This window comes from Nomascus leucogenys, chromosome 10 (assembly GCF_006542625.1).
Source record: "Nomascus leucogenys isolate Asia chromosome 10, Asia_NLE_v1, whole genome shotgun sequence".
Taxonomy (NCBI): domain Eukaryota; kingdom Metazoa; phylum Chordata; class Mammalia; order Primates; family Hylobatidae; genus Nomascus; species Nomascus leucogenys.
In genome coordinates this window covers 77,646,244-77,672,852 of record NC_044390.1, presented here as the reverse complement: position 1 = coordinate 77,672,852, position 26,609 = coordinate 77,646,244, and the positions used below count along the sequence as shown (strand labels likewise).

General features: G+C 42.6%; 2 protein-coding genes across 11 annotated transcripts in view; one reads left to right on the top strand and one right to left on the bottom strand.

The window, feature by feature from the left end:
• PPTC7 (PTC7 protein phosphatase homolog) overlaps positions 1-19,921 on the top strand; it is a 49,143-nt gene extending 29,222 nt beyond the window's left edge. Inside the window, exons 2-6 of the mRNA XM_030821378.1 lie at positions 1,947-2,126; positions 7,929-8,127; positions 13,198-13,321; positions 14,878-15,007; positions 16,056-19,921. Coding sequence (XP_030677238.1) covers positions 1,947-2,126; positions 7,929-8,127; positions 13,198-13,321; positions 14,878-15,007; positions 16,056-16,114 — 692 coding nt within the window. The 3' untranslated portion in view covers positions 16,115-19,921. The remainder of the gene's footprint in view (positions 1-1,946; positions 2,127-7,928; positions 8,128-13,197; positions 13,322-14,877; positions 15,008-16,055) is intronic.
• Positions 19,610-26,609, bottom strand: part of RAD9B (RAD9 checkpoint clamp component B) — a 36,809-nt gene continuing 29,809 nt past the window's right edge. For 7 of the 10 annotated variants that reach the window (XM_012509916.2, XM_012509915.2, XM_030821373.1 and 4 more), the window contains one exon: positions 19,610-22,632. In XM_012509916.2, the coding sequence (XP_012365370.1) occupies positions 22,504-22,632 (129 nt within the window). In that variant the 3' untranslated portion in view covers positions 19,610-22,503. The remainder of the gene's footprint in view (positions 22,633-26,609) is intronic. The other 3 variants (XM_030821371.1, XM_030821375.1, XM_003279682.2) reach the window with 2 other exon arrangements.

Below are 26,609 nucleotides of genomic sequence, written 5' to 3'. Positions count from 1 at the left end.
ACTCCAGAAGCCTGGGCGACAGAGCGTGACTCTGTCTCAAAAAAAAAAAAAAAAAATAGGTAAAGAAAGGTGAGCTCAGTCTTGATAATGCATTCTCTTTGGTGCATTATATCCAAAATATTCTGTCTTCTTCTGTTTCATTTTTTGAGACCAGGTCTTGCTGGTCCACCCATGCTGGAGTGCAGTGACATAATCATGGCTCACTGTAGCGCCAACCACAGGGGCTCAAGCAATCCTCCCGCCTCAGCCTCCTGAGTAGCTGGGACTACAGGTGCACACCACTATGCCTGGCTAATTTTTTTATTTTTAATAGAGTCAGGGACTCACTGTGTTGTCCAAGCAGGTCTTGAACTCCTGAGCCCAAGTAATTCTCCCACCTTGGCCTCCCAACGTGCTGGGATTATTGGCATGAGCCACCATGCCTGGCCCAAAATATGATTAAGTAATGAATATAAAAATTAGAGATTTTGGGGGCCGGGCGCAGTGGCTCATGCCTGTAATCCCAGAACTTTGGGAGGCCGAGGCCGGCAGATCATGAGGTGAGGAGATGAGACCATCCTGGCTAACACGGTGAACCCCTTCTCTACTAAAAATACAAAAAAATTAGCCAGGCATGGTGGCACGCACCTGTAGTCTCAGCTACTCGGGAGGCTGAGGCAGGAGACTCCCTTGAACCCGGGAGGCGGAGAGGTTGCAGTGAGCCGAGATCATGCCACTGCACTCTAGCCTGGTGACAGAGCGATGGAGTTTCACTCTTGTTGCCCAGGCTGGAATGCAATGGCGCGATCTCAGCTCACTGCAACCTCCGCTTCCCAGGTTCAAGCAATTCTCCAGCCTCAGCCTCCTGAGTAGCTGGGATTACAGGCGCCTGCCACCACGCCCATCTAATTTTTTGTATTTTTAGTAGAAACGGAGTTTCACCATGTTGGTCAGGCTGGTCTCGATCTCCTGACCTCAGGTAATCTGCCTGCCTCGGCCTCCCAAAGAGATTTTACTGTTTTTCATACTAAGTTTTCAAAATCCACTGTGTGTGGTTTTTTGTTTGTTTTTTTGAGATGGAGTCTCGCTCCGTTGCCCAGGCTGGAGTGAAGTGGCACGATCTTGGCTCACTGCAAGTTCTGCTTCTCAGGTTCACACCATTCTCCTGCCTCAGCCTCCCGAGTAGCTGGGACTACAGGCGTCTGCCACCACGCCTGGCTAATTTTTTGTATTTTTAGTAGAGACGGGGTTTCACTGAGTTAGCCAGGATGGTCTCGATCTCCTGACCTCGTGATTCGCCCGCCTCTGCCTCCCAAAGTGCTGGGATTACAGGTGTGAGCCACCGTGCCCGGCCCACTGTATGTTTTATACTTAGAGCATGTCTCAAGTTGGGCTTCCCTCATTTCAGGTGCTCAGTAGCCACGTGTGGAATGGCTGTTGTATGAACAGTACCGCCCTCTACAGGGTAGAAGGAGAGGGGATGGGATATGTTCTCAAGTTTGTTCTTTATTTCCCAGTGATTGACCAGTTTGGAGTTAAAAGGTTGCCGCTTTTGATGTTCTTTGTGATCTCCAGCTCTGACTCAATTGTATCGTCACTAGCATCAGCACTTTGCTTAAAAATCAATTTTCATTCTTATAAAAGACAACAAAGTATTAATGACACAAATATGTCTATACACAGATGCTAATCCTGCTGAAATTGAACTCTTGGCTGGTAGGCAATGCCACCCTGTGGTAGCTCTAAAGTTTATTCATCAGTATATGAAAGGCCAAATTCTAAGTAGCGAATGTGGCTTAGGAGTGTTAGTGTAGAATACATTAAACGTGAGTGCCTTTTATTCTGAATTTTGGAGTAAATGTATCTAGTAGCATGTAGTGAAATTAACTGTTAGGAGAAAACAGAGGTAAGAATTCCTGAGAAGTTGGTAAGATTGTTCTTTTACTGTAATTTTTTTTTTTCTTCAGGGGTTGCAGATGGTGTAGGAGGCTGGAGAGACTATGGAGTTGATCCGTCTCAGTTCTCAGGGACTTTAATGCGGACGTGTGAACGTTTAGTAAAAGAAGGACGGTTCGTACCTAGTAATCCCATTGGAATTCTCACCACAAGCTACTGTGAGTTGCTGCAAAATAAAGTCCCTTTGCTCGGTAAGTGGATATCCTATGTGTTTTCCTCTAAAGAAGCCCCCTAGATAGTTAAAAACAAAACCAAGAAAATCATTTATCAGACCAGCTTTTTTCTGAGGCTCTTCCTACTAAGCAGAGTGTGATAGAGAAACTATAGGCTAACCGCCGGGCGTAGTGGCTCACGCCTGTAATCCCAGCACTTTGGGAAGCTGAGGCAGGTGGATCACCTGAGGTCGGGAGTTCAAGACCAGCCTGACCAACATAGAGAAACCCCATCTCTACTAAAAATACAAAAATTAGCCAGGCATGGTGGCGCATGCCTGTAATCCCAGCTACTCAGGAGGCTGAGGCAGGAGAATCACTTGAACCCGGGAGATGGAGGTTGCAGTGTGCCGAGATGGCACCATTGCACTCCAGCCTGGGCCACAAGAGCGAAACTCCGTCTCCAAAAAAAAAATAAAAGAGAAACTATAGGCTAACCAGAAGACGTAGTACTGCTTGGAGGGAATGTGGATAGGTACAGCCACTTCGGAAAACAATTTGGTATTAAATATGAACATATAGTATGCCGCAGCAATTGCACTTCTAGGTGTTTACCGTAGACTAGAGAAACTCTTGCACAATACGTGAACCAAAAGATAGGTATGAGAATGTTCTCAAAATGTTGCCAATAGCAGAGAACTGGGGACAACCTAAAAGTCTATCTGTTGTAGAAAAATGCATTGTGAAAAGAAACGACTTAAAGCTGCATGTTCTACTCAGGAACATGTTGTGGAGGGAAGAGAGAACATTGCAGAATTCCACCTAACAGTCTGATTCCATATATTTCAAGTTTAGAAACATAAAAAGTTAAAACTATTGTTGAGGGATTCTAAAATTTGGTAAAAGAAGAAAGAAGAGCAAGAGGAAAGAAAAGAAATGATCTGGCCTGCAAAATTCAGTTCATTACCTGTGATGAGTTCAAGTTGTGTTTGGTCACCCCACACTGCTAACAGGTGATTAGTCGGTGAAATAACTTGGCACAAATTAGATCCCCGATAATCTTGTATTGGAAAACTTAAAACCAAGTATTTAGGGTTTGTTTATCTGGTATACTAATGGAGCATCCTTTGGCCAGGTCTCTACATTTGTTTGTTAAATGATTTCCTGGGAACTTACCCAGCCTTCTAAGCAGACTCTCAGAGAGGGTATTATTACGTTTCTGCTCATTGCCAGCATCTTTCTAGTTACTAGAAGGCCTCCTTCCCAGTCACCATTGACATTTAAAATCAGCCCTCGTTCGGCCATGCGTGGCAGCTCACGCCTGTAATCCCAACACTTGGGGAGGCCGAGGTGGATGGATCACGAGGTCAGGAGATTGAGACCATCCTGGCTAACACAGTGAAACCCTGTCTCTACTAAAAATACAAAAAATTAGCCGGGCGTGGTGGTGGGCATCTGTGGTCCCAGCTACTTAGGAGGCTGAGGCAGGAGAATGGTGTGAACCCAGGAGGCGGAGCTTGCAGTGAGCCGAAATCGCTCCACTGCACTCCAGCCTAGGCGACAGAGCAAGACTCCATCTCAAAAAAAAAAAAAAAAAAAAAAATATCAGCCCCTGTTTAGTGTTAATGGAGATCACCACAGTTGTAGAATTTGCTTTCAGTTTAAGTCCTTTGTAAGGAGTTCTTTTTATCAGTCTGCTGTCTTCTGTCTTTGTGCTGTGATTAACTAACTTGTTTTCCTTCAAACTGAAAAGGGATCTTGTCTTGCAGTTTCAATATATACTGCTTTGTCTTAATTCCCTGTTTTGGACATGCAATCTGGAGCTTGCCTGGCACAGTGAAACATTCTAGATTCTATTTCTAGCACCTGTCTGTCAACTTGCTGTGTGACTTTGAGCAAGCCACTTAACCTGTGATCTCCTTGCTTCAAATGTTAAATGGAGAGAGACCCCCTAGACACAGATTCTAGGGGACTGCCTCATGCATGTTAAGAGTGGCTCTGCTGACCCTCTGACCCCCGATCATTTACTTTGACTTGAGATAACCAGTTACAAAACACATAACTATCCTGATTTTACACTTTAAAAGTTTTGGTTTTTGCTGTGCTTTTTTTTTTTTCCTATTCCTACTTTCCCTTTCTTTCTGTTCACCCTCATGTAACTGGGAGATTTTAATAAAATACATTTAAATTTAATATTAGAAAAAATAATATTTTCTTACATTGAATATTGTGATTACTTTTTTCTCCTAAAAGGCACATTGAAATAATCTTTCATCACCATGTTTGACACACCTTTTTTTTTTCACAAAATCTATACATCTCTAGGCTGTTTGTAATGAAACTCAAACATATTTTGACAAAGACAGGCTGCTTAGTTTTACTGAACTTCAGCTAGATATAATTGTAAATCATGACAACTTTACCAGATAAGTTAGGTAATTTTTTTTTAATCCAGCATTTGCTAAAAAGCCTACAAAGCAATTCCAATATAAAAGGCAAGCTGGTAGCTGTAACCACTTATTTCTTTGACTTTCTAGCTGCGATTGGGTCTAAAGGCATTACAGACTAATTGTTGACATACATGATTTCCTCAGAAACCTTTAAATGGATTGATAAAGTCCTAAGCAGCCAGCGTATCTTAAGAACCTGAGGGGTTGGTCCTAATAAAGTTATCCCTTTTTCTGCCACACAAAAGGCTTAGTAGTAGTTTACAAAATAAGGAGCTGGGTGATAAAAATATTTCCATGTGAGCATGAGGGACTCGCCTGGGTTCCTGTCTATATGGGTCATTTGTCTAAACATCCTACACTGTGGTTCTCAGCACTGCTTTTCTTACTCATCTTTGCCTGCTTATTCCTCTCCAAACATGTGAGAATGATTAGCTCTTCTCCCAATATTAGGCTGCTGGGGCCTGAGCCACGTGCACACATCAGGAATTGAGGAGGCAAAAGAGGAGGGTACACTCCAAGCCCAGATGGTTCTGTAAGGCTGGGCTTATACTTGTTGGTGCTGCTTTGGATACTGAAGCTCAGTCACTCACCAGGACTGTTTTGATTCCAACTCGGCGAGTTACTGTCACAGGGTAGCAAAGGATAGCCTGGTTTCGTCAGTGAGTAATAAGGAGTCACGTGAGTCCTTCTTGCAGCAGAATTTTCAAGGATGTGCTACTCGGGTTTTCTTTTTCAGAATATAATCCCATGAGTTTTCAGAAGATGTTTTGGGTGGTGATCTATTCATGATAAAAGGTTAGAGTTGATGTGCACTGAGTTAGGAAGGAAAGGTAATGGGCAATCTTTGTCCTACTATAAGCTATGGAGCGGGTTATCTGACAGCACTACCAGTGAGTTACAGTACCTGTGCTTTGCTTTTCATTGACACTTAATGGCTAGCATAGTATGAGTTTAGTACTAATGCATATAGTGTCGATAACAAGGAAATGGAATTTCTGTGTATTAGCATGAGAAAGATATGTATATTTTTAAGTGCTTTTTTTTTTTTTTTGAGACGGAGTCTCGCTCTGTCGCCCAGGCTGGAGTGCAGTGGCGCAGTCTCGGCTCACTGCAAGCTCCGCCTCCCGTGTTCACGCCATTCTCCTGCCTCAGCCTCTCAAAATAATAAAAATTACCCATAATCCCACTAAAAAAACTATTAATATTTGAGTGATTATGCTTTCAGATTTTCTGTGTGTATGTGTGCATAGAATAATGGTAACTTGAATTGAGTCTACTGTGTGCTCACAACAGCCCCATGAGGTAAATGCATAGGTACTTAATTTTATTCTCCTCTTACCTTTTTTTTGAGACAGAGTCTCGCACTGTTGCCCAGGCTGGAGTGCAGTGGTGCAATCTCAGCTCACTGAAACCTCCGTCCCCCGGGTTCAAACAGTTCTTGTGCCCCAGCCTCCCAAGTAGCTGGGATTACAGGCGTGCACCACCACGCCCAGCTAATTTTTTGTATTTTTAGTAGAGAGGGGATTTCACCATGTTGGCCAGGCTTAGTCTCGAACTCCTGGCCTCAAGTGATCCACCCACCTCAGCCTCTCAAAGTGCTGGGATTACAGTCATGAGCCACCATGCCTGACCTATTCTCCATTTTGTTAGGAAGAAACAAGTCTGGAGAGAATAAGTGACTTGCCATGGTCACATAACTGGAAAATGATGGCACACTGGGATTTAATACAGCTGGTTCCATGGCCCATTTGTTTTGTTTTCCTTTTAACTATCATTTTAATAATTTAGACTTTGCCTATTGTTTTTTAAAAAAAATTTACTTCTAGTAAACTTTACTTTTTTTGGTGTACAGTTCTTTAAGTTTTGACATCATCTTTTGTTGTTGTTGTTGTTAAGGAAACTTTCATATGAGTTTGTAATCTACTTAAAGTTATCTTTCCTTTCAAATATATTTTACATAATCTTAATGGCTATAAAATAGCTAACACTATCTGTTGTAAGGGTTTGACATGACTTAACTAATTTTAATTCTTAGGAACAATTCTATGAGGTACTTACTGTTATCCCTGTTTTTGTGGATGAGGAAACTGGGGCACAGAGAGGTTAAGTAGTTCGCCCCGTCACAGAGCTGGGAAGTGGCAGAGCTAGGATTCAGACACAGGCAGGAAGCAGGCTGACTCCAGAGCCTGTACTCCTGAGTATTACGTGATGGTATATCTTTGCACTGTATGGATGTACTGTAATTTATTTAACCAGTCCCTTATTTTAGATGTTTAGATTGTTTCTAGTTCTTCCTCTCATCTTAAGCAATGTTTTTGTACTTAAGTCTTGTTTGCCTCTCTAATTATTTTCTTAGCATAAATTCTCAGAGATGGAATTGCTAGATGAAAGAAGGTACATTTTTCAGGGCTATCTTGCCCTCCAGGAAAGTTGTTTCCTTTTACTTTTCACTCTCGCAGAATGAATGTTCTGTGCAGTGGGCATGTTCCCTACACTTTGCCAACAATATGCATTATCTTCTTTTGACTCGTGTTAAACTAATAGATGAAAAGCGTTGCTAGTGAGGTGGTCATTTTTTCATATATTTACGGATCATCTACACTTATTTCTTTGTGAACTGCCTATTTTTCTATGTTGCCATTTTTCTGGTGGAGGTAGGTATAGGTTTAACTATTAGTACTTGAGAGTGGTCTCTGCTAGTTGTGCCGTTAGCCTTTCAGTGTAGGAAAGATTCTGTGGCCCGTGCACAGCAAAGCTATGCAGAGTTCTTTGCCCAGAGTCTCTGTCGAATGAACAGGTTGATTCCACAAGCTGCCTGCAGAAATTTGGTCTTGTTACCTCAGTGAGTGAGTCATTAGTCTCCAATAAAAATTCTTCATGACCTCAACAGATGGAAATCTGGTTTAAAATTGTAGTTATGTGCCCTGTCTTAAATGTTAGTGAATTTTGTGGAGAAGGCTTCCTGCCAATGACTAATAAGAAATGTCGGGAAAAATGTAACATTTTCATTCTGGCATTGAAGTATTAAAACTTAATATCTCAACAGCATGTTTTTGAGCATTTGGCATAGATGACAGCATTGTTGAAATGAAATAGTGTGATTAAATACCAGTCATTTTTATTGCTTTCTGTCACTGCAAATGGAAGAATTCAGATCATCTGTGGCCCAATTACTATGTATAATACAAATCCTTTTTCTTTCCCTACCCTGTTAACCGTGATCAGGATTTTATTGATACTCATAGAGGATGTGGAGCATAACTAAGAAAGGTCCTGTTCAGGCAAAGGAGATTCAAATTACGGTGTGTTGCTCTTTGGGGTCATGTGTTAAAATGTGTGTGCAAAGGCAGCCTAGGAAGAAAAAATAAATGGAGATGATTTTTGTTTTTAGGTAGCAGCACCGCCTGCATCGTGGTGCTGGACAGAACCAGCCACCGCTTACACACAGCAAACTTGGGCGATTCAGGCTTCCTGGTTGTCAGGGGTGGTGAAGTCGTGCACCGATCAGATGAGCAGCAGCATTACTTCAACACTCCATTCCAGCTCTCAATCGCTCCTCCCGAAGCCGAGGGAGTCGTCTTGAGCGACAGGTAATCTCCCCTCTCAGCCATTAAGTGTTTGCAGGACGTGGCTCATTCATAGTCCCCTCCTGTACCCCTTGAATGCAGTGAGGTAGGCATTCCCATGAAAAGAAGACACTGAGAATGTTCTCATCAAGAGGACCTTTTAGTTTAACTTTGAAAGATACTTTTCTGGAACTAGGTAATCTAGCTAAGTGGAATTCTGATAAATACCCAATAATTTGACAAGACCGTGAAAATACTATTTCAGGCTTACAGAATATCAATTTTTCATATCAACACCACATGGTACATACAGTACTTTATTAAATTGTGCTGGAGAAATGAGTCATTGTTCATGCATGCCATTGCTTATACAAGATTTTGCATACATTGTTAGGGAAGAGCACAAACAGATATCTGCGTTATTTATCAGAGTAACTTCCTGATTCTCTAGACCTCTTACTACATGCATCAAATAGAACTTGCAGGAAATGGAGTCAAAATGGTCTTAAGTGACTGGGCACAGTGGCTCACGCCTATAATCCCAGGACTTTGGGAGGCTGAGGCGGGTGGATCACTTGAGGCCAGGAGTTCTAGACCAGCTTGGCCAACATGGTGAAACCCCATCTCTACTAAAAATGCAAAAATTAGCTGGGCGTGGTGGCAGGCACCTGTAGTCCCAGCTACTCAGGAGGCTGAGGCAGGAGAATTGCTTGAACCCAGGAGGCAGAGGTTGCAGTGAGCCGAGATCGTGCCACTGCACTCTAGCCTGGGTGACAGAGCAAGACTCTGTCTCAAAAAAAAAAACCAAAACAATAAAACCAAAATGGTCTTGAGGTGGGCACAGTGGTGTAGGACCATAGTCCCAGGTACTTGAGAGGCTGAGGCTGGAAAATCGATGGAGTCCAGCCTGGGTGACATAGTGACACCCTGTCTTTTAAAAAAAGTGGTCTTGGATATGTTCTTTGATAATGTTATTGAGGTGTTCTCTTTTTCTTTCTCACATCTTTTCTCAGTTCACTTTTAAATTGTCAAGAACGTTCCAAGATGGTGCTTCCCCCCCACCCTTCGCTGAGACAGAGTCTTGCTCTTGTTGCCCAGGCTGGAGTGCAATGGCATGATCTCGGCTTACTGCAACCTCCGCCTCCTGGTTCAAGCGATTCTCCTGCTTCAGCCTCCCAAGTAGCTGGGATTACAGGCACCCGCCACCATGCCTGGCTAATTTTTGTATTTTTAGTAGAGACAGGGTTTCACCGTATTGGCCAGGCTTGTCTCAAACTCCTGACCTCGTGATCCACCTGCCTCGGCCTCCCAAAGTGCTGGGATTACAGGCATGAGCCACCGTGCCCAGCCAAGACGGTGCTTTTTTGAGTTGACTTTTACAGTTTATCTTTTCTTAGATGAGTGTCCAGAGTAAGGCAAAGCCTCAGATTTCAGTGTCTTTAACAATCTTATAGGTTTATAGGACCTGGCACAAACATCACTGGCAATTCATAAATGTTGATTAATGGACAATGAACCTTTTGTAAAAATAGAAGCATTCTAGCAAGTACTTGTCTCTACTTAATAGCTCTCATTAAACCAGCTCTTAGGTCCAAACTAAGATAAAATGAATTATTATTGCCATCTTTTAAACTGGAATGAGCATGTTATATAATTAAATATTCAGTATTGCCCATCTAAAAATTAACTTTAGTAGTAAAAGTAACTTTTACCGTTAAAAGTCTAAATATTCTTCCAATTATGGTCACCAGCCTAAATCCGAAAGTAAAAAGTAAAAGTAGTCAAGTGACCATAATTGGAAGAGTATTTAATTCTAGGCCCTTCTTAAGTTGGCTGTAATCTACATTATTGTTAGCCACACTGGAGTGGGGAGAACTCCGAACCCCAAGGCCTCCGTAGAGCCCAAGCTCAGATCACAGTTTTTGGAGACTGGTGCTTTAATTTTTTCTTCATTTGATTCTTCTTGTTGGGCTTCCAAGCACCAAAGCAGCCCTACCATATCTCACACACTGTCTGTGGGACAGACAGGTTGGGGCAGTACTCTGCCGGCATGCCAGCGAGGTGGAGGTGGCTTCCCCTGGAGCCCAGAGACAGCTCGCTAGCATGTGATTTCAGCTCATGTTTCAGTGCAGTCAAAAGTTTCCAGCAGCACAGTATGTTCAATCAAAATGGGCAAAACTGCAGCTGGCGGAACACCAAGCTCATGGGTGGGAGTGTTAGGAGAGGACGAACTGTCCAATGGGAGCAAGACTCATAGACAGAATAGCAAAGGACACTCCTGGGGAAAGAAAAACCTCAGCATAAAACAGAGCTTCAGTGCCAACCTGGTCATTAATCTACACTTCTAGAATCTGATTAGCTTTCAAAGGCTGAGCAGATGAGAGCGTCTTGCATTGTTTTCTTTTTATTCCACAGAAAGAATTGACCTGATTTCCCCCAGTTTTACAGTCTTTTTCCTTTTTTTTTTTCATGCTGCATGTATCTCCTTAGTTAATGGTCCCTCTTATCTACAGAATATTATTTTAACCTTAACTTACAGGTTTTCCTTTAGTAGACATTTTTACAAAATGTTGATTATCTAAATATGTAAGTGAAAGTCAGTTCCCTGCAGCAGCACATGGCAGAACTTTACATGTACCACCTTTTTCCTCAGTCAAGTGAAGATGAACCAGAAATTTTCTGAGTGCATTTAGTGTGAATCCTTATAGGCATGTGTGTTTTGTTTGTTAGTTTTTATGCTTTCTCTTCACAAATGTTGTCACATGTTGCTTACACAAGTGTTGGGGTTTTTCCGTGGAGCTTAGGGTGCTTTGGATCTGGTGCCTCCCTTCCGGGTCAGTATCCGATTTGCTTTCCTGGCTCTTGTTCCTTAATTACAGGTTAAGGCAGATTATCAGATCTCACCTTTCCCTCCCCAAGGAGGCCTGGAAGGAGTGAAACTGGCCTTAAGAAGTCACCAAGAACCAGCCTCAGGAGGCCATGATCTCTGAATATAGGATCTTTTCTCCCCACCTGGGGTTTTCCCCCATTTTTATGTCTGTTTTCATCAGGCATTGTCAGAGAAAAAGATCTTCCATCTGTTTTTTTTTTAAGAGTTGTACACAAAAAAGTTTAATGAGACATCTGCCTCATGTTCCTGCCCTTAGCCACATATTCTCTCCTCAAAGGTAGCCACTATGAGCAGTTTCTTTTTTTTTTTTTTTTTTTGAGACAGAGTCTCGCTCCGTTGCCCAGGCTGCTGGAGTGCAATGGCGCAATCTTGGCTCACTGCTACCGCTGCCTCCCTGGCTCTAGCAATTCTCCTGCCTCAGCCTCCCAAGTAGCTGGAATTATAGGCGTGCACCACCATGATCTAAGTTTTTGTATTTTTTAGTAGAGACAGGGTTTCACCATGTTGGCCAGGCTGGTCTTGAACTCCTGACCTCAAGTAATCTGCCTGCCTCGGCTTCCCAAAGTGCTGGGATTACAGGTGTGAGCCACTGCGCCTGGTCAAGATATCAAGATATTTCTTGAAGACCTGTTACACGAGGCACAGTAATAAATACCTATGTATGATGAGCACTTTGGGACCCTTGGGAGACACAGAGTCCTTACTATGTCAAAACACTGTAGCTATTTCCAGTGAATGTATTCTTTTTTTTTTTTTTTTTGAGACGGAGTTTAGCTCTTGTTGCCCTAGCTGGAGTGCAATGGTGCAATCTCAGCTCACTGCAACCTCTGCCTCCCAGGTTCAAGTGATTCTCCTGCCCCAGCCTCCCTAGTAGCTGGGATTACAGGTGCGTGCCACCACACCCAGCTAATTTTTTGTATTTTTGGTAGAAACAGGTTTTAACCAGGCTGGTCTCAAACTCCTGACCTCACGTGATCCGCCCGCCTTGGCCTCCCAAAGTGCGGGGATTACAAGTGTGAGCCACTGCGACCGGCAAGTGAATGAATTCTTTTTTTCCTTTTTCTTTTTCTTTTTCTTTGAGATGGAGTCTCACTCTGTTGCCAGGCTAGAGGGCAGTGGCGCGACCTCAGCTCACTGGCTCACTGCAATCTCCATCTCCCGGGTTCAAGCAATTCACCTGCCTCAGCCTCCTGAATAGCTGGAATTACAAGCGTGTGCCACCACACCTGGCTAATTTTTTTATTTTTAGTAGAGACGGGGTTTCACCATGTTGGTCAGGCTGGTCTTGCACTCCTGACCTCAGGTGATCCACCCGCCTTGGCCTCCCAAAGTGCTGGGATTACAGGCGCGAGCCACCACACCCAGCAGTGAATGAATTCTTAAAAGATTGGCATGTTGTTCTCCACAGGTATTCATCATCCCACCCTCACTATGGCACCCCAGGAGCCAGATTCAAATATCCAAGGAAACTGATGAGTGAAATATGTGAATAAGTGGGCTGGGTGGCTGGTGATTACAGTGGCTCATGCCTGTAATCCCAGCACTTTGGGAGGCCGGGGCAGGCGGATCACCTGAGGTCAGGAGTTCAAGACCAGCCTGGCCAACATGGCAAAACCCTGTCTCTACTAAAAATGTAAAAAAAAAAATTAGGCATGGTGGTGCATGACTGTGGTCCTACAGGCACTATTGTACATGCCTGTAGTCCCAGCTACTTGGGAGGCTGAGACAGGAGAATCGCTTGAACCCAGGAGGCAGAGGTTGCAGTGAGCCTATATCGTGCCACTGCATTCCAGCCTCGACAACAGAGCGAGACTTGTCTCCAAAAAAAAAAAAAAAAAGAGAGGATGGAATTCGGCTGTAAAGAATTAGGAATAAAGACTCATTTCCACTAGGATTTTAGAGGTGTGTTAGATCTGACTCAGAAGAGAACCCTTCCTCCTCAGCCACTTGTGACTAATCATCAGACTTGGTTTTACTCGGCAGTTTCAGTTAAAAATTTGAAACATTTATATTAGAGTTTTCAGTTAACTTTTTTCAGGGTTGGGAGTTTCAGAATGACTTTTTAAAAAAATTGACTCCATTATAATAAATTAGTTTTTCTTGCAGTAAAGCTTATTACATTGTAAAATAGTGCCTGTAGGACATTTTGAACTCATCTCTAAAGGGCCTTCTTAACTTTGTCCCCTCCCCTGTCCTTGCCACAGTCCGGATGCTGCTGATAGCACGTCTTTTGATGTCCAGTTAGGAGACATTATCCTGACAGCAACAGATGGACTCTTTGACAACATGCCTGATTATATGATCCTTCAGGAGCTAAAAAAGTTAAAGGTAATTAACTCAAAGGTTAGCTCTTGGGAAAAGTGGCCCTCTCTGGACAGCTGAGTTTTGTGGATTCAGTTGCATTATCTCTTTGTAGTTTTGGAAAGAACTATTTTGTAAATTTCAGGAAAATAATAATAGCTCTGGTCTTTCAAATAATTAGAGCACTTGGAAAAAGAAGCTTCCTACCCAAGTTTTTCATAGGCTGGTAAAAGTAGGAAAAGTCTAGATGGAGGGCATTTCTTGTTTGTATCTTTATTTGTATTTTAATGGTGTCTAATGGTGTTGGGTCCTGGTTGTTTCTCCTTTTATTCTTCTAACACACCCAGCAGGTGTTGAATCAGGCAAAGACAGGAAATAGTCATGCCAGAGCCAGCCAAAGGCAGCAGGCCACTGGAAACCTCAGTGTGACCTGAGCTGCCACCAGTAACCAAATAGTTTGGGTTTCTCCTGTAGACGAAGGAGGTGAAAACTAGGCTTTCAATTTTTTCCTGGCTTTGTGAACATACTCTGGGAAAAATGAGTCTTTTTCTCATGAGTCTTTACCTCTAACCAGTATGACTTTGGGTACATTTCTTTTTCTATTATTTATTGAAGTTGCTGAGATCTGAGGGTTTCTTAAAACTGTTTAAGCAGTATTTTCTTCACATAAAATGAGGCATCCTAAAGATCCTCTTTTAAAGGGTTGCAGTGAGGATTAACTACAGCCCTGTGTAGGAACTCCTTAGTGCCACGCCTTGTCTGTGGAGTGCAGTCAGTGTGAGGTGCTTCCTTGTCACAGGCACTATGCTCTGTGTGGTGACACAGTGGTGAGCAGAATCTACACAGTCCCTACCTGTATGGAACTTACATCCTAGTGGTGGAAAATAGATAAATACAGGGAAGTAAATCTATGATGTAATGTGGGTGCTAAAGAAGAAGAAAAACAAAGCTGGATAAGGGAATAGAGAGAAGGGACTGCAACTAATTTAGATAGATTGGTCAAGGAGGGCCTTTTTGAGGAGGTGACGTTGAAGCAGAGACCTGTCATTATACTGAAACTAGAGCTGAAGTGGACCTCGTCTTCCCATCCCCATTGTGCAGATGAGGAAGTTGGAGCAGCAAGGATAAAGGTATGGCCCAAGATTTCACAGCTAGACAGGAATCTCCTCCTGATACAAAATTCTGAAGGTATTTTCACTAGAGCAGCTGGTAGCTCTTGGAGAGCAAACTGGGGTTGGCCAGGCTGTGTTCCTAAGCAGGGAAGCTTTTGTGGTATCCTTCAAAGGCTATCAGAATCTGCCTTTTCAGTTCATCCTATTTTAGCAAGAATACCTTAAGAATTTCAAATGGGAAAAAAAGCAAAAATGAAAATCCAAACTTTAGGGCTTAAGGCCACCAAAGCAAAGGACTTTCTGATTGATACCTTGTGCAGGCAGCACTGGAGTCTTGTTCATATTAGCCAGGGCATGATGTTTTAATGTCTTTTCTAACTAGAATAAAACTTAAATGATGGAAAAGGTGGTGAGATAAATGTTACTGTCTTGAGCATTATGGTAAAATAACTTCCTCATGCTTTATCTTAGAATTCAAATTACGAGAGTATACAACAGACTGCCAGAAGCATTGCTGAGCAAGCTCATGAGCTGGCCTATGACCCAAATTATATGTCACCTTTTGCACAGTTTGCATGTGACAATGGATTGAATGTGAGAGGTAAGCATTCTTTGGGAAGGTCATAGGGACTGAATGGGGACATGGTGTCAGTAGAGTGGAGCATTCTGGGCTCTGGGTGAGACTGTGGAGGTGTCCTCTCCCAGCCCCCATGCTGTGCACTTGTGGCTTTCAGCAAGGTCAGGAGGACGAGAGCAAGTGCATGTCGTCATGTCTTCCCCACACAGCATGCCCTTCAGAACTGAACCTCACTGGCCGCAGAGGCAGGTGGAACCTGAAGCCCTTTATTGCCGCCACCGCAATGCTTGGACCTGAGCCCAAAAGGCTTCCGAGCTCTGCCCAGAGTGCTTGGACATTCCTAACAGTTTAACATTCTGCCTTTCACATGTCTGACATTTCGCTTCTCCCTTCCTCTGGCTTTGTGGGACTCAACAGTATTTGCCTGACAAATTGCCACAGCAGGGTTTGAAGAGGGAAGCAATGTGAAACTGCCCTTGACTGAAGACTTGTCCTATCTATTGCATGATGTGTGACTTTGGGAGCAGCCCAGTGGCTCCGTCTCAGGGCTGGGACATGTTGGTGCTAGCATAATGAGAGCTAGTAGAATTAGTTTCTTGTTGACATAATTTTATGACATGTGAAACATTTCTTAGTCCTCCAAAAAATGTTAAAATAGAAAAAGTGCATGCCATAGCTGTTTGGCAGATTAGAATACAAGGCTATTCCTATTTTCAAAACATTGGATATGTCTGTCTAAATTAGGATTGTGTGTATAGAAGCATGTAACTTTCTCGTCAGATTCACTGTGATTGATGTGAACAGAGGGTGTGGTGGCTGTTTCAGTAGAGCTCCTGTTGTAAAGGAGCAGGGAAGATTTTTTTTTTTTAAGCTTCAGTTTCATGTAATTTCTTGGACTTTTGTTTAACTGTTTTTCTTTATCAAATATTTTTTTCTTTATTCTACTAGGGTATACTGACAAACCAAAACTGCCTGGAATGCAAGCATTTGTCTCCTAGTACTTATTTAAGTACACATTTTTTATTGACTTTTCCTTTTAAAATATACTGATAGCTTCTCATTTTCATTGTAGGTGGAAAGCCAGATGACATCACCGTCCTTCTTTCAATAGTGGCTGAGTATACAGACTAGCCGAGGTGTCAAGTCCTGCCTTTCATCATCCCAAATTTCCCCTGCCATGTGTGCTGATCCTGCTGGCAGGACCACATTTCTTTGCCACTGATCTCAATGGCCAGTGATGTAAGTCTTTAGGCTGTCTTCTTGAGACCTGTTGAGATCTTTGTTGAGAACCACTACTATCATTCACTAGCTCATATCTGCCGGCAGCAATTGAAGAGATCCAGGATTTGAAGATTGGCCTTCATTTCTTGATGTTCTTTCCATGATGGGGATGGAGGTGTTCAGTGCCACCGTGGCTGTTACTTTTCAAAGTAGTTGAGGTATTGAATATGAGTAATGTTGGTAAAGTGAATTCAAAATCCTAGTGTGTTAAAGGGATTATACAAGTCTAACACAAATTGTACGTAATGATACATCTACTAGAAACATACATTATTCATCAAAAGAAATGTTACATGTGTACTCCACAGGCATAGTCTTTGTTACGATGATTGGTGTGGCTTTATGTCTTTGTTATAAACTCCTATTTTTCAGGGGCTTATGATTCTGCTCTAGAACATTGCTCTGGGTTATAGTTTTGATCCCAAAAGCTTTTTTGTTACAAATCGGGAGAAAAATCCATTTTAGTTCTATGGATGGAAATATTTCATGCTTTTAAAAAAGATGTTTGTGTTCCTGTGATTAAAGTTTTGGCAGTTTATTGATTAGTCCAAATCACAGGCTAAGGCCTGATCTCCAGGAGGGGTGGGGGAGACACTTTACCAGTATTTTTTTATGGAAATATTACTCAAGGTTGTAAAACCCCTCAAAGCCTAGAAATTTAATGTTATGGCTGAAATTCCTCCTAGTTGTCTGATAGGATGCCCCTGAATGGGAACTCTAGGGCCCAAGGCCTGAAGGGTTGAGAACAGACAGCTGTAACTTTGAATTGTGTTGGCTTTCAATGGTCATGCTACCTACCCATACTCGTACTCTCAGACCTTTTATTAGTAGCCTTGCTTTCTATAGCGCATGCACCAAATCCAGTGAGTCCATGTGGAGAGAGCACTGTGTGCAGCGGCAGCAGCACAGACGTCCATGAGGAAAACTCCCAGTGATGATCTGACATTTACAATTACCCCACACGGAAATTTAGGGGTTTCTGAATCAAGCTTAATGTTTACAGTTTCCAAATAGCCATTTTGCAGTGTATAGTTTCCTTACAAAACTACCCCGCATTCAGTTTTCCCATTATCTGCAAGCTGAAACTTATTTTTAAGTTTTGTGTACAAGTTGACTGCTGTAAAGATACATATTTTTGGGTCAGTTTTTTTCCTTCATTAACTTGGTGGTAGAAAAAAATACTTAGAAATCCTTAAATTAAAGCCATGTTTTATATATAAGTCAGGTAACATTGGTGTATAGATGAGAATGCAATTAAACCTGATGAGAATCTACTTGAGAATATAGAAAGTCTTTCTCTAAAGGAGATACTGACTCCCTGGTTTATTGCATTAAAATTTATGTTTGAGGTTACCTCAACTTGTTTTAAAAGATTTTGTTTTGTGAATTTGTACTGTATATTTGAGTAACTGTCAAGCTTTTATTTAAAATTGTTTAACATGTACCATGTACATGTCATTACTATATTTCAATGCATCATGCTTGTAACAGGCATTTCATTTATAATAAGAATGAGTTATTCATTTGTAAGCCGTTCAGTAATTTATCTACTATTCCTAAATTGGCATAATGTTAGATAATCTATTTTGAATCACCTTTAATTACATGTCAGAATGCCTTAACTACCCTAACTTGACAAAACAGAATTCTTTGGTAGACGAGGTGGGGGCGGGGTGGGGGGTCTGGAGGGAGACTCTATTTAAGGAGAAATCATCATGCTATGTATGATAAAACACAGAAGCATGAGTGGCAAGTGGCGGGGTATTTATTTTGCACAAACTATTTGCAGTCTCTGTGTATTTAAAAAGTAAAGAAAGTTGCATCCAGAAGGGTTTTGTAAGAATGAATACATTTATATTAGGACTGACAACTTCAGCTCTTTTGTTTAGGTTTTCAATTATTTTTGGTAAGAGGTATGTAGCCTTATGATCTGGATATATTTTGCATTCATTTTCCAACACCTACATTTAATTCCTGGTAAGAGCAGTGCTCGTCAAGTTTCTGGTTTTTCTCTGCTCTCATTTAACCCGTCAAACACAATCTTTGTAAAGCTAGATTGGTGGTGTTTTATACAACTTATTTACTCAGCTTACCTTTTTGAGAAATGATTGTTAGAAATTGACAATGTGTTCCTTCCAGTGATACTGAAAGTAGTGGGGCAAGAATTGAGTTTCACAGTGGAATTGGCTTTGGATCTGGCCTATAGATTAGTGACATAAAATATTTTCTCTATTTTCCCGTGTTCTTTTTGTGTTATGCACTTAATTTTATGACTGCTGGGGGGTCAGCTGGAGTGCTGCTTAACAAGTATCTCTCCTACTCTCAGTGGTCAGAGGCTGTGTTGGACCCATAGTAGAATTTTCCAGGTCACAGACCCAAGCTTCCATGGGTTGTTACTGTGCTATACCACTTGGTGGGTCTGATTCTGAACCTGATGTGTGTGTGTTAATTGTATTTTAAGCAACACACACACACACACACACACACACACACACACACACACTTGCCTCATGTAATGGACTTTTATAACAAAAGAAAAAATTTGGATTTCTAATTTACAAATGGCAAATTATTTATCCCTCTCTGGATGCACCAAAGACCAGTAAAGTTTATAGCTTTTCCATCTATATTTATAAAGCAATACTGTATTATAAAAATCAATATTTTTATCACATGCTTGAAATTTTTATTTTGTTGTTTTAAAATGTGCACTCTAAACATATCAGAACCTTATTTCTTCCTATGAACTTAAGCTGCCTGCGCACAAAAAAAAAAAAAAATTTACCAAATGGAGATGCAGTAGAGCCCATAGGCTCTAAAAACTAAAAGAAGAAATGGGATGCAGGGGGAACAAGTTATTTGTCCTGAGTTACTGTACTTGCTTGACATGGTTGATGGGTACTAAATCACAAAAGAATCCATTCCAGGTATGCATGTCTGGGGTTGGGCTGTATCTAGATTAGAAACTGGGTTTCAAGCTTTGCATGATGGGAGAGCGTCCTCTCCTATCAGCTGTGTGTGTTCTGGACAGGACAGTAGCCCGGAGATGGAAACCACCTTCAGCACCACTAGCCCACCATACCAAGTAACAAGTTAGGCAGGAATCGTGGGAATTTATTGAGTCAGCTTTGAGTGTTTGGGAGAATATAAACAAGATTGGCTCGAATTGTAAACGTTTGTACTTTGGATGAGTTCATGGTTCTTAGGTCACCTTATACCAGCTGTCTTTGGTAGAAGCTACAGCATTCAGTTTCTCTGGAAACTGTATCACATTTTTGCATTTTAAAAATTTTACAGTATCAAAAAACCAAAATCTGCTTATAAAACAAAACATGAAGCAGGACATATTTGGATTCTATTTATTTAAAATTAAGTTCTTTGCAAAATTGAACTTCTCAACTAAAACGTGTCCGTGTCAAAATTTTAACTGTTAGCAGGTAGTTTGTGGCAAAGATGGCTAAATAATGAAGCAAATTAGAATCCGTGTGTATACTAATGAGCTGCTTTTTTTCTGTTGAGACTATCATTATTTGTCTTATTACCCAAGAGGCAATTACCTGAATTTGGATGTCTGAATTATAACTTATGCAGGAATAGTTCTGTAAATACATTTAAATAAACTGTAAAGATATTTAATAAATATAGTATTTATACTAATCTGTGTGCTTCTTTTGGTTTGAATAGCAACTAAATGAGACAGCAGCCTTTGACATTGAGTTTGTTGGTCACTATCAGGTCCTCATTTCCAAGCCTCCTAGTCATTCTAGCACTGATTGATTATATGCTACTTCTTTAACTGGCTCCAGCTGCTTCACTACATCAGTTTAGCTTCCTCAGAAACTCATCAAAATGGACTGACAATTGAATGTAAATTATAGAACTTTTTCCCAGCTGAGGCTTTGCACCTTCCATATAGTATAGAGGGAAGCTACAAAAAAAATCTGGTGTACAGTTGTGTTGTTTAACAGAGATGTTCTGACAGATGCATCCTTAGCAATTTCATCACTGTGTACTGACACAAGCCTAGATGGTCTAGCCTACTACACATCTGGGCTATATGGATAGCCTGTTGCTCCTAGGTGACAAACCTGTATAGCATGTTACTGTACTGAATACTGTAGGCAGTTGTAACACAACAGTAAGCATCTGTATATCTAAACATAGAAATGTTTCAGCAAAACTATGGTATGAAAGACAAAAAAACGGTACACCTGTATTGGGCAGCTCCATTATCTTATGGGACCACCACTGTCTGTGCAGTCCATCGTTGACCAAAACGTTGTTATGAAGCACATGACTATTTCAACTTAGCACTCTGTATCCAAATTCTAAAATCCAAAGTGCCTGGCTAATTTTTGTATTTTTTGTTGAGATGGGATCTCACCATGTTGCCCAGGCTGGTCTTGAACTGCTGGGCGCAACTGATCCGCCCACCTGGGCCTCCCAAAGTGCTGGGATTACAGGCATGAGCCACTACACCCTGCCAGTATTAACTATCTTTAATAGTCCAGTGTTGCATCCAGGCTATTACTGATGATGATGCCTTCAAGACCTAAACCCCTCTGCCTATTTCAATGAATGAACCAGAAATGTTATCCTCAGCAGAGACCTACAGAGTTACTCTTGTGTATAAAAGCTCCCTGTGTAGGCATCTGCATTTGTTAGAAATACCAGAAATTCAGTGTTAATCATCAGTGTAAGCATAAGATACATAAATCTTCCCCTACCATGTGATGAAAGGACTTAGTTGAAATTATGTGGGCATTGCCAATTACCACAAAAAGCTTGGTTAAGGCCCATTTTCATTCACTAAGGAACGTCTTGGGATGAACTTGAGTTTTTATTAGGTTATGGTGGGTAGCTATGACTCATTACTAAGCTACAAGAGCCAAATTCATTCTGGTTTCAGTTAGAACTCTATTCACAGTTCTAAAGCAGGCTAATCCACTCAGCCACCTTTATGAATTTCTCACAAAGTCTAAAGTACAATTGCTTGCCAGTTAACACTTCCTTACCGGTTTGAAGGTTTCAGAAAGATGTAACAATGTTACAAAAGTCTCGTTTGTCAGGTTATAATGACTGTAAACAGGTTTGGGGGAGGGAGAGGCACACATCATAAGACATTACATAACAATGTTTGTGCCAGATTTTTTAGTCCATTTGTGCAGGTAAAAAGCTAACTCTTAAAGAGCCAAAGAACAGAGACATTTATCTTCCACCTTATTCCACTCCAAACTCAGGCTGTCTTGGCAGTGGAGGATACTGTTCTATGTCAGATAATACAGAAATATTTGGTACCACTTCCATTAAATTCTTTTATGCAGCACACTGCAAAATAAAAAATCACATCTGAAAATCAACAATTTGAGGTTAGGAAATAAAATTTTACAATATGTAAAAACACTCCAGGCTGGGCGCGGTGGCTCAAGTCTGTAATCCCAGCACTTTGGGAGGCTGAGGTGGGCAGATCACTTGAGGTCAGGAGTTCAAGACCAGCCTGGCCAACATGGCGAAACCCTGTCTCTACAAAATACCAAAAATTAGCCAGGCATAGTGGCACGCAACTGCAATCCCAGCTACACGGGAGGCTGAAGCAGGAGAATTGCTTGGACCCGGGAGACAGATGTTGCAGTGAGCAGAGATCGCACCACTGCACTTGAGCCTGAGTGACAAAGTGAGACTCTATCTAAAAAAAACAAGTGAAGGTGACTATATATTTTTACTCTTGATCTTTTTTCCAGGGTTTATTCTACTTAAAGTCTTAAAATATAAAAAACAATGGACAAAAAAGGCCATGGTATTACATGAGAAAACTAAAATCCAAATGTTTGCAATCAAATACAAAAGATACCTGACTACAAATCACAAAATTCCATTTCAAGCCATCTTGATGGCACTCCAAATGGCTGTTGAATAAAGTTTAAATACCTTTATAAAACTAGCAAAGATGTTAAAAGCTCTAGGGTGAATATGCATTGAAGAACTCTAATGGGCTTTTTTCCTTCACAGAAAACAACTGCCTCCCAAGTAGCATAATGGATTTAAAGCAAGTTACATATACTTGACAAACAGCTATTTCTAGATATGGTTGTTGTACAGGATGATGTGGTTTAAAAGCCCATCCTCCATTAAAAGGAAGTCCTGGACAACCTCTTTTAGATACTAAACATGCAAACTCGTGCTTGAGGGGCAAATGAGCCAGTCACTGGGCTGGGGGCCAGCTCAGCCATCATTAAGGATTAGAATATAGAGAAACTGCCATTATTCATGTCCTCTTCACTGTCGCTTGCTTTTGCCAGACTGTCGAAAGGGTGGTTGAAGTGTTCTTGCTGGTCAGAAGAAACTGCTCCAAAGAATATGCAAGAAAACTGGAGGGAAAAAAGGAACTGCACTGTTGATTTCAAAGAGAAAGTTTGCTCATTAAATGCTCCAGGTGACAGTCCTCCTCAGAAACCTGACCAGTATTATTATTATTTTTTTATTTTTTATTTTTTGAGACGGAGTCTCGCTCTGTCACCCAGGTGACACTCTGTCAGCCGGCCAAAACCTGACCAGCATTATATCCCTGCCTTTGCTGGTGATGGTTCACAGAACACCCAGAACCTTCATTATTGGTCCACCACATCCTAAAACCAAACCTTGCCCAGGCGCGGTGGCTCACGCCTGTAATCCCAGTACTTTGGGAGGCCAAGGCGGGTGGATCACGAGGTCAGGAGATCGAGACCATCCTGGTTAACATGGTGAAACCCCGTCTCTACTAAAAACACACAAAAAAATTAGCTGGGCGTGGCGGCGGACGCCTGTAGTCCCAGCTACTCGGGAGGCTGAGGCTGGAGAATGGCGTAAACTTGGAAGGCGGAGCTTGCAGTGAGCCGAGATCGTGCCACTGCACTACAGCCTGGGGACAGAGCAAGACTCTGTCTCAAAAAACAAAACAAAACAAAAACCCAAACCTTTCCCTGACTTCAAAGGCACACGACAATCTTCAGTTTGGGATCAGTGGTCTGCTGCTGACTCCCCTCCTGAGCCATCAAAGCTTCCACCAGAACTGTGAGAGGCAGAGGTCAAGGAAGCCTCCGTTAAGCCACTGGATGAATTAATCCATCTTCTTCCCTTCCCCTCCTGCTACGGCAGAAGCCACCCTTCCAGGTTAAAGCCAGTCCTTCCCTCCCTATCTCTGCATCCCAGCCCCCTCGGAATATTAGCATTTTCAAATGCTCAAATGCCTCTCATCTTTACTTTTTAATTTGTGATCAGGTCTTGCCCTATTGCCCAGGTTGCAGTGCAGCTGTGTGATCACGTCTCACCACAGCCTCAAACTCCTGGGCAATCCTCCCACCTCAGCCTCTGGAGTAGCTGTAACTACAGGCACGCACCACCATGTGCAGCTTTTTTTTTTTTTTTTTCCCCCGTAAAGACATGGTCTTGCTACGTAGCCCAGGCTGGTCTCAAACTCCTGGCTTCAAGCAATCCTCCCGCCTTCGCCTCCCAAAGTGCTAGAATTACAGGCATGAGCCACTGGGCCCAGTCTTCTTATCTTTAAAATACAGAAATAGCCAGGCACGGTGGCTCACGCCTGCAATCCCAGCACTTTAGGAGGCTGAGGCAGGTGGATCACCTGAGGTCAGGAGATTGAGACCAGCCTGGCCAACATAGTGAAACCCTGTCTCTACTAAAAATACAAAAAATTAGCTGGGTGTGGTGGCAGGCACCTGTAATCCCAGCTACTAGGGAGGCTGGGGCAGGAGAATCACTTGAACCTGGGAGGCGGAGGTTGCAGTGAGCTGAGATTGAGCCACTGCCAGCCTGGGCAACAAGAGCGAAACTCTGTCTCTAAATAAATAAACAAATAGCCTAACCTCTTCCCATTTCCCCCTTCAGTTACTGCTTTATCTCTAATTGTAGAGCTGTCTACACCCACTGTCTCCATCTTCTCATTCTCCTACTCTTTACTTAAAAAAAGCTTCTCCAGGCCCGGCGTGGTAGCTCACACCTGTAATCCCAGCACTTTGGGAGGCCAAGGCGGGTGGATCACCTGAGCCCAGGAGTTCGAGACCAGCCTGAGCAACATGGTGAAACCCTGTCTCTACTGAAATACAAAAAATTAGCTGGGTATGGTGATGCATGCCTGTAATCCCAGCTATTTGGGAGTCTGAGGCACAAGAATCACTTGAACCCGGGAGGTGGAGGTTGTAGTGAGCCGAGATCGTGCCCCTGCACTCCAGCCTGGGCAACAGAGCAAGACTGTCTCAAACAAACAAACAACAAAAAAAACTTCTCCCTCACTGACCCCCATATCACAAAAACTTATGGTCAACAGAATTTACCACATCCTTAAAGTCAGGACCCATTTCCAGTCCTCCCCACTTGATATTCACTCTGACACATCTTTCTCATGCCGCACTCTCCTGGCTGCTCTCAGCTCAGCCGGCTTGCCCTCTTCTAAGCAGCCTCTGAACCTGGGTTTCTTAACCTCAGCGCTGCTGCCATTTGAGGCCTTATGAGTCTTTGGTGTAGAGCTGTCCTGCAGGGAGGAAGATGGTGGGTGGCACTGTGGGTCTTTACCCGCTACATGCAATTAGCATTCCCTTAACATATCCAAAACTGAATTCATGATCTTACTAAGCCCTGAATCTACTTCTCCAAACCTAAGACCTCCCTGGATACCTTTTTCCTTAACCCCCATAACCAATCCATCACCAAGTCCTGCCAGTTTTGGCTCCTAAATGAACTATTTCAGCTGCCTCTCTCCACTTCTCATCTAAGTAATCACCATCTCTCAGATGCCACAATTGGGTGACTATTGCCTCACTGAAGCCCGTTTTTCATATAACACTAGCGGCTAAAGTCATCTGGTCAACATTCAGTCTGTCAGCCCTCCCAGGTAAAGCCATTCAAATATTTTAAATACCCAGCTACTTTGGCCGCTTGCACAGCTTCCAGGACTCTCCAGCATGATCTGGCTCTTACCAAGCACTCTAGCCTCCCCTTGTGCCACTGTCTCCCTCTGGCTCTGATCTCCAACCACAGTGGCCATCCCTCAGCTCCTTCAAATCCCCAGGCTCCCTCCCCTGCTGGGGCCTTTGCACAGGCCGCCCTCCCTGAGCTCTACTCCCACTCCCAAGCCCTCATCCTTTTCAGCTCAGCTCAAACACCAGTTTCAAGGGGAAGACGTTCTGACCTGGATTAAGGCAGTACATACCATTAAATCTTCTCCAAGCACCCTGAACTTCTCCTTTATTGAACTGAACACAGCCTTTTAAAAATTATATATTTAGTCATGTTATACCTATACCCTAGTCCCGATACCTGATACCCGCTCTAGTCTCTAAACAAGTTCAGGAAGCTTGTTTATTTTGTTCACTGTAGTATCCCTCACATGGCTGTCTAGGACACAGCTCTCAAGAAATACTTGGAGCTGCACAGTACCACAAGAGAACAAATGAGTGAGCCCTGTTCTTGGGTCATCCTCACATCTCAGAAGGTGAAGATGCCCTCTGCAAGGCTTGCCTTGCAGCTGTTGAACCTGCTCCCCAGATAGCTGTGATACAGGCTGTGGTAGGCAGCATAATGGTTCCCAGAAGTCCATGTACTAAGCCCATGAACCTCTGAAGATGTTATGTCACACTGCAAAGAGGAATTAAGATAGCAGTTGGAATGAAGGTTTCTAATTGCTGATGTGGAATAGCCAGGTGGGCCCAATGTAATCACAGTGATCCATAGAAATGGAAGAGGGAGACAGAAGAGTTAAGGTCAGAGTGCGGCTGTGTGGAAAAAACGGCCGTTGCTGATTTTGAAGCTGGAAAAGGACTACAAAGCTTCTCTAGAAGCTGGAAAGGGCAAGAAAGCAGATTCTCCCCCAGAGTCTCCTGAAGGGAACACAGCTCTGATGACACCTTGATTTTAGCCCATTGAGACCCAATTAGGACTTCCGACCTTCACAACTGTAAGATACTCAATTCATGTTGTTTCAAGCTACTAAATTTGTGGCAATTTGTTAAAGGGTCATTGGGAAACTAACATACTGATCTGGCCATAATTGGAGGCATGGGTTTTTTTTTTTTTTTTTTTTTGAGACAGAGTCTCGCTCTGTAGCCCAGGCTGGAGTGCAGTGGCGCAATCTCGGCTCACTGCAAGCTCCGCCTCCCGGGTTTACACCATTCTCTGGCTTAGCCTCCCAAGTAGCTGGGACTACAGGTGCCCGCCACCACACCCAGCTAATTTTTTGTATTTTTAGTAGAGACAGGGTTTCACTGTGTTAGCCAGGATGGTCTTGATCTCCTGACCTCGTGATCCGCCCATCTCGGCCTCCCAAAGTGCTGGGATTACAGGCATGAGCCACCGT